Source organism: Microcaecilia unicolor, chromosome 4, assembly GCF_901765095.1.
Source record: "Microcaecilia unicolor chromosome 4, aMicUni1.1, whole genome shotgun sequence".
Taxonomy (NCBI): Eukaryota; Metazoa; Chordata; class Amphibia; order Gymnophiona; family Siphonopidae; genus Microcaecilia; species Microcaecilia unicolor.
Window position 1 is genome coordinate 254,778,471 of NC_044034.1, and position 13,681 is coordinate 254,792,151.

General features: G+C 41.0%; 1 protein-coding gene across 6 annotated transcripts in view; it reads left to right on the forward strand.

The window, feature by feature from the left end:
- The window catches only part of MAP4K4 (mitogen-activated protein kinase kinase kinase kinase 4), a 400,740-nt gene that overhangs the window by 303,010 nt on the left and 84,049 nt on the right, over window positions 1–13,681 (forward strand). For 3 of the 6 annotated variants that reach the window (XM_030201435.1, XM_030201438.1, XM_030201436.1), the window contains exons 16-17: window positions 659–820; window positions 6,918–7,148. In XM_030201435.1, the coding sequence (XP_030057295.1) occupies window positions 659–820; window positions 6,918–7,148 (393 nt within the window). The remainder of the gene's footprint in view (window positions 1–658; window positions 821–6,917; window positions 7,149–13,681) is intronic. The other 3 variants (XM_030201440.1, XM_030201441.1, XM_030201437.1) reach the window with 2 other exon arrangements.

A 13,681-nucleotide genomic window follows, 5' to 3' on the forward strand; every position in this document is an offset into this window, starting at 1 on the left:
GGGGGGGGGGGTTCACTCTTTTTGAGAATTTTGAAAATGTTGTGGAACATTTTGGAAGAAAATGTAAAATATGTCAATAAGTAAAGTTAAAAATATGGATCAATAAGGAATATAGTGACCAATATAATATATGCTCTAGTTCACTTTCAGGATCCAATCAAAAATTAATTTCTTGGTATATATAGTGCTCTTAATCATGCGCATAAAAACCTTCTTAAGCAATAAACTGTTCAGGGCATGGTTGACACTAACTCTGTTTTACGTCGTGCACATGTGTGTGTGTGTGTTTTTTTTGGGGGGTGGGGGAGTGTCAAAGAAAGCTCTAGAAAGTAGGCTCCTTTAGGTTATTTGGAATTTCCCATAAGGGATTATAATGAAAACCTAACAGAGCTGGTTCAAAATTCACATTCAATCATCTGAATTTGATTTTTTTTTAAATATATCTTTATTTTCAAAAATTAGTTAATACCACATTAAACAGTCCTGTTCAGTATGCACTGTGACTCTTTGAACTTGATCATTCAGACCATACTATTTCTAGGTTGTATGATACATCTGTTGTCATGCCATCACTCTCTTCTTTGGATATTAATACCTTTTCAGTGCTAGATATGTGATTTGATTTGTAATACCTTTTGATTCCTACTCTGTGATATAGGGAGAAGATAGGTTTAGAAAAAACAACCAGGGTTCCCCTGAAGCACAGTCCAAACAGGCAGGCAAATCATTGGAACCACCAGTGCCTTCAAGATCGGAGTCTCTTTCAAATGGAAACTCAGAACCTGCTCAGCCTGCACTACATAGGTCTATGGAACCACAGGTACAAATAAATACATTTTCAGATGGAGATTGGTGGATATTTGGAGCAAAGATACAAGATAAATTTTATCCATTAGGTTAGAATACATCTAAATTAAGGTTCAAGCACAATTATTGTACTGTTTACAAAACCCTGATGCTTGGAAGCAAAAGTGGTTGCTGGAGGCCATTAGTGCCGGACTAGTGTCCTCGTTTGCTAGCGCCGAATGCTCAGAGCTGATGAGCACGTGAAACAATGAGCTCGCCGGCTGTGAGCACAATGAGCATGCAAATGCATACTAAAAATGTCATCCTATATTCCTCCCCAATGCTCAGCAGGCAGCATGCCAAACAAGGGCACTCCTCCCATGGCAAACCCTACGCCATCTTGGAGATGGCATTAGGGTTGTGCCGAGCTGTGGGAAGGTGATGACCTCTTAAAGTCCTGGTGGTCCGGTGGACTCCAGACCCCCCAATAAATAAATAAAACCCAGGTGTCCAATGGGGACCCATGGCCAGGACCCCTCTCTTAGACTTGTCTTTGGGGGGGATTCCTGGCCGGGGGGTCCAACGGACCACCAGGGTCTTAAGTATTGGGGGGTGGAGGGTCTGGGGTCTATCTGGACCACCAGAGCCTTAGATATTGGGAGGTAGGGGTCCACCGGACCACCAGAGCTTTTCTCCTAGATGTTTTCTGGGCATGCGCTTAAGAGCTGTGCTTAACACACAACTCTTGAGTGTATGTTCCAGACACTACCCTCCTACTGAACTCCCTAATGCTCAATTCTATGAGCATGCCTATATTTTTATCTCATTTGCGTTGAGCATTAGGGAGTTCTGCGTTGTTCCAGCACTATTTCTCCACTGCCGTTCAGTCCAGTGCTGGCGTTTTGAGCATCTGGACCCAAAATCTTTAGCACATTAAGGTATGGCACTGTGTATAAAAGTTGATTACTTTCACGCATTTAATGCAAAATCTTTAACTATACCTCCATAGATGGAGCTTTTGTACTAATGACAGCATTTTCGCATTAATGTTACTGATATATTAATGGGCTCATTTAAATTTTGTATGTTAATTGGCTTCTTTGTTTTAATGCAGAAATTCTCAGGATGCTGTGTGAGTGACTGACCAATGGTTTAAAGGACATGGTTAAAATTAAATGCTTAGAAATTCAGGCATTGAACCTCCCTCATGCTCCCAATAAACTCCTTTTCCAGCTTTTTTTTTGATAATCTAAAAGTAGCCTTACCCTAAAATGGCTCCACTGATGATAAATATCAATGGAATACAGGATGCCTTACCCTAAAATGGCACACTGATGATAAATATCAATGGAATACAGGATGTAATTGACTGAGATGTAGAGTCATGATTGTTTAACATAGTAACTGATGGAAGATAAAGACCTGTATGGTCCATCCAGTCTGCCCGACAAGATAAACTCATTTTACATGGTATGTGATACTTTATATGTATACCCGAGTTTGATTTTTCCTTTTCTCAGGGCATAAACTGTAAAAGTCTGCCCAGAACTTTCCATATCTATTCAGTTACGATCAGGGCGTAGACCGTAGTAGTCTGCTCATATGATACATTTCTTCTGGAATCTGGAATAATTTAGAAGGACAGTAAAAATGTTTATATTTCAGGATATTTGCGATGTCCCCTGCCCAACAACTGGCGAGGTGCCATGATCTGACCATATGCAATACTTAAGACATAGAAAATTGTGGTCTATTAAAGTAGACATAATTGAAACAAATTTGAAATGATTTTGCAGACACTTTAATTGGGGTGTGTTCTTTTTAACGTCATCCCGTCTCCTGTTTTTATCCATTCTCCTTGAGCCATCCTTTTTCAATGGAATTATAAGACCTAGAGAAAGCTGATTGGCTGACAGGTTTTTATCCCTCGTAAAAAAAAGTCAAGATAGTTTGTGTGGCTCCCCCCAAATGAAATAGCTTGGTTGGCTGTAAAGAGGTGACTGTTGACTCTAACCGTGGCAGGATGATCTCAGTGAAACAGATTTGCAAAGCCTTTTCTGCCTATCAAGTATCAGAAGTAATCTCATAAAGCTGTAGGAAGAAATCTCAAAAAGAAAGTAATATAAGCCAGAACAGTGACATAATTAAATCATGAATGAGCGAAGTTCAATTTCAGATTCCGAAGTTAAAATTTCAGAGGGTTTACTCAGCAGAAGTGTGTGTGTGGAGTGGGGGGTGGTTCATTTAAGCCCCCAAGGGACAGGAAAATATACCTACTGTAATTTGCTTTGTTACTACTAAAAAGGTATGAGATATATCCAAAATCTATAAATTTTAAGATCTAGAGCAGAAGGTGGCCCCTCCTTTGTTGTAGCAGTTGAGGGTGCCCTTTTTCAGGTCCCCATCCTCTGTTTTCTCCCCCCCCCCTTCTATTCTCCTTCCCCTCACCTTGGTTAAGAGCTGCAGTAGCACAGTAGTTAGGTGCAAATATGGGTGAAGCAAGTGGTCCTTACCTGCTAGCATCATCTAGGTTTGTGTGTTAAGTTTACTCTATGAACAGAAAAATTGTCAAGGGAGATGACAATGGCTTGTGCTCAACATGAATTAACAAAATATTGGATGGTTCCAGGGTGCAGTAGTAGTGGCCAGTGCCAAGTCATGCAATATTTGGATTTAGCTTGGCCTTTTTTTCAGCAGTAGCTCAAAGTGAGTCACATTCAGGTACAGTAGGGATTTCCCTGTCCTTATAGGGCTTAAAATCTAGTTTTATAGCTGAGGCAATGGAGGGTGAAGTAGTATTTAAACTTGGCTTTTTCCATACTGTATGTCAGACTGCTGCTCTAACCACTAGGCTACTCCATAGAGTCATTTCCCTTGCCAGCCCAGTGTAAGGATTGATACTCCTTTCCATGTACTGATTTGGAGGTACATCTTGGAAACTTTAGGATCCTTTAAAACTACACTGTTGCCTCCTTTGAGTTTAGTCCCCCATTAAGGGCATAGGTTCAAGTTTTACTTACACTTTAGAAAACTTCCTAGTGCATAGAATGGTCACGGAGCAAAGAGCAGTGTATTTGGAATGAGATTAAACGCAATAGTCCAGGGCAAGGTAAAGATGTTGGGGAGGTTAAATTGCCTTTTAGTGTTCTTGATGATACTGTTAATTATATTGTGGCACTTTACATATTCGCTTGTGTGTAAGCAGTCACCAGTCAGTATATATATGCACACTGCATTAATACTGAATGATGACATCCATTAATCTGCACACACTGCCTTGTTCTGGAAAAAGGTTTGTAGTTAAAGGAACAGAAAACTTTATTTGACATAAAGCAAAATAGAAGTTTTTCTCTCACTAAGAAAATGGTAGAGGCTATCATCAAAAACAAAATTACAGAGCACATCCGAGGACATGGATTACTGAGACAAAGTCAGCACGGCTTTTGTGTGGGGAAATCTTGCCTGACCAATTTACTTCAATTCTTTGAAGGAGTAAACAAACATGTGGACAAAGGGGAGCTGGTTGATATTGTGTATCTGGATTTTCAAAAGGCGTTTGACAAGGTACCTCATGAAAGGCTACAGAGGAAATTTGAGGGTCAAATGTCCTATTGTGGATTAAAAACTGGTTGAAGGATAGGAAACAGAGAGTGGGGTTAAATGGGCAGTATTCACAATGGAGAAAGGTAGGTAGTGGGGTTCCTCAGGGGTCTGTGCTAGGACCGCTGCTTTTTAACATATTTATAAATGATTTAGAGATGGGAGTAACTAGCGAGGTAATTAAATTTGCTGATGATACAAAGTTATTCAAAGTCGTTAATTCGCGACAGGATTGTGAAAAATTACAGAAGGACCTTACGAGACTTGGAGACTGGGCGGTTAAATGGCAGATGATGTTTAATGTGAGCAAGTGTAAGGTGATGCATGTGGGAAAAAAGAACCCGAATTATAGCTACGTCATTCAAGGTTCCATGTTAGGAGTTACAGACCAAGAAAGGGATCTGGGTGCCGTCTTTGATAATACACTGAAACCTTCTGCTCAGTGTGCTGCTGCAACTAGGAACGCGAATAGAATGTTGGGTATTATTAGGAAAGGTATGGAAAACAGGTGTGAGGATGTTATTATGCCGTTGTATCGCTCCATGGTGCGACCGCACCTTGAGTATTGTGTTCAATTCTGGTCGCCGCATCTCAAGAAAGATATAGTAGAATTGGAAAAGGTGCAGCGAAGGGCGACTAAAATGATAGCAGGGATGGGACAACTTCCCTATGATGAAAGACTAAGGAGGCTAGGACTTTTCAGCTTGGAGAAGAGACGGCTGAGGGGAGACATGATAGAGGTATATAAAATAATGAGTGGAGTGGAACAGGTGGATGTGAAGCGTCTGTTCATGCTTTCCAAAAATACTAGGACTAGGGGGCATGCGATGAAACTACAGTGTAGTAAATTTAAAACAAATCAGAGAAAATGTTTCTTCACCCAACGCATAATTAAACTCTGGAATTTGTTGCCGGAGAACCTGGTGAAGGCTGTTAGCTTAGCAGAGTTTAAAAAGGAGTTAGACGGTTTCCTAAAGGACAAGTCCATAAACCACTACTAAATGGACTTGGGAAAAATCCACAATTCCAGGAATAACATGTATAGAACGATTGTACGTTTGGGAAGCTCGCCAGGTGCCCTTGGCCTGGATTGGCCGCTGTCGTGGACAGGATGCTGGGCTCGATGGACCTTTGGTCTTTTCCCAGTGTGGCATTACTTATGTACTTATGTACAAGTGCACTCTGTATATACCTTGGTCTAGCTCTCTTGCAGGCCTCTGTGGCTTCTTTTGCCTCTGTGCAAGTTGGAAAATTTAAGCTTTTATATATGGTTTGCCTTCAAACCCACTGGTGGATAACTTTGAAATATCTTAAATGTTAAAAAGTCAAGGCATGAATATTAATATGTTGTTGCAGCTTCCCATTTGTTGGCACAGCTATGTTAAAACGTCATTCATAGTTTATGAATGTAACCCAAACTCCCATTCCTTCTCTTCCCAAACCTCACTGAAACTTGTATCTGTTTTTTGTTTTGTTTTGTGTGTGGGGTAGATGTCGCAGTATACTAGAATTACTTTGCCATCAAATATCAATAACACAAAATGGAGAGAGAATCTGAAATGTTTTTTTTTTTAGCAGCATTATGATATTTTTGTAAAATGTATATGCACAGAATTTCGAGATACCTGGGAGAGGGGGAAGAAGCTACCTGTTAAGATAGTATTTGTGTAAGCAGACATTTCTAACTAAAAATTAGCCTTCCTGTTTTTTTCCAGCTACAGATCTTTTGTTGCTTAGAGGAGGGATGTGGGGGTTCGGGTGGAAGTAGAAACCTGGTTTAAAAGTAGAACTTTTGTATCAACTTCTGGTCAATCTGGAAGATAAACTAGAGAAGCTGTGGTGTATAACTGTATCTGGCAGTGTTGCTTTCTTTTTCTCCCTGTTCCTAATAAGTCTCTTTATTAGTAGATGATTCATGTAATTCAGTGGTTCCCAAACCTGGTCCTGGAGGCATCCCAGCCAGCCAGGTTTTCAGGATATTCACAGTGAATATTCATGAGAGAGAGATTTGCATGCACTACCTCCACTACATGCACATCTCTCTCATGAATATTCATTGTGGATATCCTGAAAACCTGACAGGCTGGGGTGCCTCCAGGACCAGATGTGGGAGCCACTAATATAATTTATATTTTGAAATGTTGTACCAATGTATGTAAAAACCAGATATATCAGATTTGTGTTTTGATTCAATTCTTGCATTTGCTTATTTTCTGTGTTTGACATGACATGTTTCAGTCACAGTGTTTATCTTAAGTCTTGGAATATGCCATTTTACTACATGGTCTGTAAAATGTGTCCTTTGAGGTCTTTCCCCCCCCCCCCCCCCCCTAAAAAAAAGTTCTGCATGCTTGTCTACATTTCCCTCCTGCCCTTCCCTCCTTTTCTTATTTTATGTTTGTGCCATATCATGCTTGCCTTCTGCCAACTCCAAGCTTCCATTTTGTTCTTCCATGCATTTGTTTTCTGCAAAATAGAAAAGCATCAATGAAGAATGGCATTGAATGTTTTGTGTTTTGTTTTCTTGGAAGGTACAGTGGTCCCACCTGGCATCTCTCAAGAACAATGTTTCCCCTGTCTCACGATCCCATTCCTTCAGTGACCCTTCTCCCAAATTTGCACATCACCATCTTCGTTCTCAGGACCCACATCCACCTTCACGCAGTGAAGTGCTAAGTCAGAGTTCTGACTCTAAGTCGGAGGTACTTGACCCAACTCAAAAGGCTTGGGCTAGATCAGACAGTGACGAGGTGCCTCCAAGGGTAAGGAGTAGCAAGACAGCAGATCTGCACTTTGAGAGGATTCAGTAGCTTGTTACCAAAATAGTATGTAGTTGCCTAGAAGCACAGGACAAACAAGTCTATAAGATGGCAGGGGCCTTTTTTTTTTTTTTAACCTTGCTAACCCTTTTTTAAGAGAGCGACACGAGGAACCAGTATGTCCACTTGTTACTGCAGTAAATGTTTATGCACAAAATAGTATACTTTCCCAGGAAACCCACACAGACACTACAGCAGCAGCATTCTTTTCAGAAAAGACTTGTGCTAAATACTTTGGTGACTGAGTTATGCTGCATTTATCATATCAATGTAAAATAAGCTAAGGATGAGAATTGAATGAATATACAAGTCAGCTGTAGGCTTCAGTGCAGCATCTGTGTTGACAAAGCTGTGAAAAAACAAAATGAAATAAGAGGATGGATGTGGGTAGAGGATAGATATAGAAGACCACTAACTTGGGGGCAAACCCAGTTCTGTGGATGCACTAAAGTTAACAGACATGTGCTTAACATTTAGCTTAGTAATGACTAATAATAAACAGAGGATAAATTTCATCTCTTCCTAGCATGTGAAATACAGCTTCTAGTTCAGGACAGTAATGTGGCAATCAGTACTCAGTGGTGTAGCAGAAATTGTGTGGATTATAAATTATATATATAAATTTTAATTATACAATTAAAATTGGGCATATTTGCAGCGGTTCTATTCACATAACTGGCATTGAAAAACCACATCTAACTTTAAACACATTGATATATTTAAATTAGACTTGCTATTTTATGCATCATCACTTGAATGTATGTTACACATTCAGCGGCTGAATTTTGTCACTGAATGTATAACTCTTTCACGTGCTCTTACCCTGCCACATTCTGTGTTCCTTCTTGAAATGTATCATTTTTGGCCATTTTGCAAATAAAGGGGGTCTTTTTATTTATTTATTACATTTGTACCCCGCGCTTTCCCACACATGGCAGGCTCAATGCGGCTTACATAGTAACAAGTAAAAAAGAAAAAAATATCAAGGTCTTTAAGAAGATTCTACAAATTGTAGAAAACATAATAATAATGAGGTTAATGAATAAGTAAGAAGTAATAGGAGGGATTAAGTGTAGAAGGGAATGAATGTAGGGAGATGGGCGTAGGAAGGATGGAGAGGAAAACGATGGGGGATGACCATAAGGAGAATTGGAGATATGGTCGATGTATGACAGTCTTCGGTACAGAATCATGTGGGTGGACTTTAGTTAAGTTGGTTCATTGAGGTAGGCTTTTCTAAAGAGATGGGTCTTCAACGCTTTTCTGAAGGGTAAATGGCCGTCGATTGTTCGGATGGGTCTTGGTAAAGCGTTCCAAAGCTAGCTTCCCAAAAAGGAAAAATTTTACTAAGCCATGAGAGTTTTTAGCTCGCAGTAGAAATCAGCTGGCGGTAAACACCAAGACGCCACTGCAGAGCCCCTTTTACCGCCCCCTTGGTGCCTTTAATGTACCATAGACACCCAAATAGTGTGCTAAGATCAGACCTTCTCATTTTAACTTGATTCAGGGAAAGACAGTCAACATAGATGATTATCAGTATGATCCTTTATATTATTGTATGCATTATTCAGTGGAGAAAAATGTGACAAAGGGATGCGTCAGTGAAATGGGTCAGAAGTTAGTTAAGCCTTTCAATTAAAAGGCTAACTGCGTGGAAAAGAACAAAATGAAACTCCAGTGGGGAAAATTTTCCAGATAATTACACACTAAAAGAGAACTTCAAAACTTCTTCTACATGTTAGCTTTGTTTTTTTGGTCCACCTAACATGTAGACATGAATGACGGACTGAATTTTGTTGCTCTGTGTACAATTTTGTCTGCTTGGTTCAGTCCTCAGGGGGTCTTTTACAAAGGTGCACTAGCGGTTTTAATACATGCTACTGATTAGTGCATGCTAAATGCTAGAGATGCCCATAGTGCTAAAAATGCTAGCACGCCTTTGTAAAAGAACCCCTCAGCTTGCTAGCGTATTGAGACTGTTTCATCCTTCGCTCCATGTTGCATTGAGCTAATGAATGTCACATAACTTGAAAGCAAAGTCACCAATGTATTAGTTCAATAATAAGATATCCACTTGCAGTTTATCTCTTTACCTTTATTTTTGTGTGCTGAGGTGTACTACATACACCCACTACTGGTCCCTCCGGAATGGACCAGGATTGGACTGATGGGTTGTGCTCGCCTTCCAGCAGGTGGAGACTGAGAAAAAAAACTGTGACTCTAGAGAGCCAATAAGAGCCCTGGTCATGTGACTGTAGCCTCAGTATTTTCTCAGTCTCCAGCAGGCAGGAGGTGAGCCCATTAGTCTCTCTCTCTCTTTCTCTTTCAGAGGTTAATAATCACAACAATAATGCTACTTCTTATTCTGTGCCTAGGAATTCTCTGTTAGACGCTGGACAGATAGGGTTTTCTTTTCTGTTCTTTCTTTTACAGCCTCTGGGGTGTTACACTCGGGTGTCCCGAGTCCCTCCCCCCCCTTCCTCCCCATCTCCCATACTTAGCTGGGAAGGGCTACCCTTTGGTTAGAAAGGTGTATGTCTTTGGGAGAGGCAGCCACTATAGAAAGTTAAAACTACAAGTATTTTTGTTTCCCCAGCATTTTAACGAGCAAGCTGTTTGGAAAAAAAAAAAAAAAGAAGACAATCCACAGACTGCTAACGAGCAGGCAGCTCTGTGCTATTTAATTGCTCTTGAGCACTTTTTCTTTTTCTAATTCAGTGGTTTAAAAAAAAAAAAGGAGGAAATAGAAGAAAATAATGTTGACTGAGCCTTTAACGAGCCAGGTGTTGCCTCTCGATTTCTTCCTCCGTTTTTTGCGTTTTGGGCAGCGGGAGCCTGCTTCTTTATATAAAAAAAATAATAATAATAATTAGAGGCGCGACGAGTTGTTTTTCGGGCGGAGACAGCTCCGCCATATAGGGGAGGCTACAGCATGTTTTTTCTTTGGAGCTTCTTCGGGCGGCAATTTCATGATTCTTTGTTTACCCGGTCCATTGCGTCTGCCCTACATTCTTTTAATTTTGGCGCGGAAGGGCGCCATTTTGGTCCCGCTGCTGCAGATTCTCTGAGTTAATGCCGCCGGAACTTGTAATTTGGCTCTGCTTGGGATGTTTAGTCGGGGCCTGTTCTTCCTCTGGTTTTCGGGGCCTTTTTTGACGGCTGTTATTTCCCCGCCATCCCTCTCTTCTCCGCTTGTTACGGAGGTGACAGGCGCGCTTTCGGGGGCTGCCACGGCAAGTGGCGCGAATAGCAGCCATTTTGATTTACCCTCCGTTTTTTTTTCTCAGTTGGGGACTTAGTTTCCTGTTGTAGGCAATGCTGCAAATCAAACTGCAGTTCAGCTTCAAGCTGAACATTTACTCTCCCCACGCTTGTGTGAGGAAAACATGAGTCTAAAACCCACATATAAGCGGGCAGTATTTGGATGAAAGGGTTTATTTCATATATAGATATATATCACGATTTTCTTCTTTTAAATTTATAACTTGGCTATTATCACTAGTCTTAGCTAGTACACAGTTTTATGGTTGTCCAGTGTCAGTGGGATTTGGTTCTCATTACCTGGTAGAAAGATCTGCATTGTTTCTAATGGTCAGTTGATGGGTACTCTACAAATCTTGCCATAATAACTTAATTCCGTTCAAGAATCTTTTTCAATGGTAATAGTATTATACGATGTTTTTTTTAAGAACTTAAGCAATTTTCTCTATAGGCATAGAGTAGGTTGTTAGATGCCATGGGGATTTATACTCTCATACTCTCTGGGGGACAGTCTTGTATACCAAGCTCCCAATCACTCAACTGCCTTAGCAGGCATGCTTTATTCATGTCTTCTCTACTTTTCCAACTGCCTTGAAGCCTCTTATATTTCATCTTAGCTTCCTTCTACTTGTTACAGGACATATGACCACTTAGAGAATAAGGTCATCCTTTCACTTTCCGTATACTCCCACGTAAAGATAGTGGGAGGTCCTCAAACCATCTAATTGTGTTTTGTCTTCTCTTTCAATTCAGCATTGGCAGATTGTACACATTCTGTTTTTGTCCAGTATGTCCATCTACTATCCCTTCTTCTCCCTTAGAAATCTTATGTTCTTGTCTCAAGCTTTCTGGACTTCAGATGCAGTCTTGTGGCACAGAGCTTCCTTTGAATTGGAAGGGGGCTCACTCTCTTCCTGTGTATTTATGCCATAGGTACATAAGTACTACCATACTGGGAAAGATCAAAAGTCCATCCTGCCCAGCATTCATATCTAGTGGGCATAGATACCTATGTATTGCCATACTGGGAAAGTACAAAGTCCTTCATGCCCCACTTTCATATCTAATGGGTGTGGGTCTGGTACATCTCAGTGAGGAAGGACGCATGACCATGATATGAGGATTGGGGAAATCCAGTAAATTAAAGGCCAGTGAATCAGACGTCCATACTGAGCAAATGGTTTTCTTTTTTTTTTTTTTTGCTGTCCGGAGCATACTACCATAGCTGGTGGACAGCTATATTCGAAACTTAATCAGCTATGGGACGTCCATAGCTGGTGGACAGCCATATTCGAAACGTAATCAGCTATGGGACACCACAGCGCTAGGGCTGGGGTAGGTAGTCCTATTTAGGTGGGGGCCTTGGCCACTCCTCCTCTCCTCCCCAGAATCCAGAAAATGGCTACTTTTTGCTTTTGCATTAACCGGTTATTTTCAGCGGCACTCTCCCTTCCATTCTATTTTACATCTCAAAAGGATGTTCTTGCGCTCTCAGGGGCATAGCTTTTCGTATTGAGACTACTCAGTCAGTCATAGTGACAGTTCGGTGAGGAAGGTATTTAACGGCCTTTGATATGTCAGAGGTTTATTTATATGTTCTTTTTCGGCATGCAGCTCTGCGCACTTTGACCTAGGTTATGGTCGTAGTAGCAGCGCCGCTCATGAAACAAGGGATTCTCTTTACATGTTCTTGTTCAGCAGGCTCACCACAGATTCTTGCGTTTTACAATTCGGTCTCGCGGCAGCTCCGCGCACTTTGACCTAAGTTATGGTCGTAGTAGCAGCGCCGTTCATAAAACAAAGGATCCTCTTTTCATCCTTCCCTAGACAACTGGCTCATTGGAGGACAGTCTTAGCAGCAGAGTTGTCAGGTCACGCACCGGGTGGTGCATTTCTTACAGTCTCTAGGTTGGGTGGTGAAAGTAGCCAGGCCTCTCATTTGATCTCTCATTAGATATCTCTAATTTTCTCTCTTTGTTTAGTCAGGTTGGCACACAGTTTTTTCCTCTCCTCTGCAAGCATCCCAGTTTGTATTTTTCTTAATGACCTTGAGCCTTTGGCCATTAACTCGCTATATTCTACAGAGTGCAATTTTACTTTCTAGTTCCCAAGAAAGAATTTTTCCTTCATCTTATTTGGAATCTCAGTTCCCAAGACAGTATTTTCCTTCATCTTATTTGGAATCTCGGGGCCCTCAATCGAGCTATTAAAGTATCAAGTCGTTATCACAAGAACCTCTTTGTGCAGTGCACTTTTTGGCAGAAGCTTGTTTGTGTATTTTTTTTTGGGGGGGGGGGACCGCAGCAATTAGTTTACCTTTGGGTAAATTTAGTTCCTCTACTGACAAGCAAGGCGGTGACAGCTATGTTGGTCTTTGCCACGACAATGGGTTATGTCATCCGTCAAGGAGGAACTAAGAGTATGTTCATGAGATTGCAGTCAGTGAGGCTCTTGGCATGGGTGGACAGTCGCGTGTCTGCCATTTCAGCCGTCCATGTGGTGGCAGTCGAAACATTACAAGCCATTTTTTCGTAGGTGTCTCACCCTGGATTCAAGTGAATGAACTCTCCTCTTTTCAGCGTTTTCATCTGATACTACCTCACTGCCACGTTTCAGGGCTATCTCTTTTGTGTCTTCAGTCCCACAATCATTTCTTGCTTCTTCCGGCCAGCATCTGTCTTGATGGCGTCGGGGTTAGACGCCATCGTTTAGCAGTGGTCTTTCAACCTTCTATACGCGTTTCCGCCGTCATCTCACTAGGCGTTCTCATATTTTAAAAAAAAAAAGAGAAAAAATTCCATCTTTCATCTGTACCAGGCTTTATTTTGTCTTCTGGTTTGGCTCTTTTGTGGCCTTCATTATTAAGAGCGCATTTTCAGCTTCAGTAGTTTGTTCTATGCGGCGGTTACGTTGTTGAGCCTCGTCTCTCATTTCTACTTGGTTTCATTTTTTTGTTGGTTTTCATAGAGGATGTCTCTTTTTTTTTTTTTTCTCTTCTCCTGCAGGTTGCAGCTCTTTCCTGTTTCTGAGGTCCGATACGGAGTAAATTTTTATTCTTTTAGCTCTGATAGGTCCTCTTTTTAGGCTGTTTTCTTCTGGTGTCCTTTAAGTTTTTTTCTTTAAGGTTTTTCTCTTAAAACACTGTTTTCTAGTAGCCATAGTTTTTTCTTTAAAGTTTTCCTCTTCAAGCACTGTTTTCGTGTTTGGCGTACTTT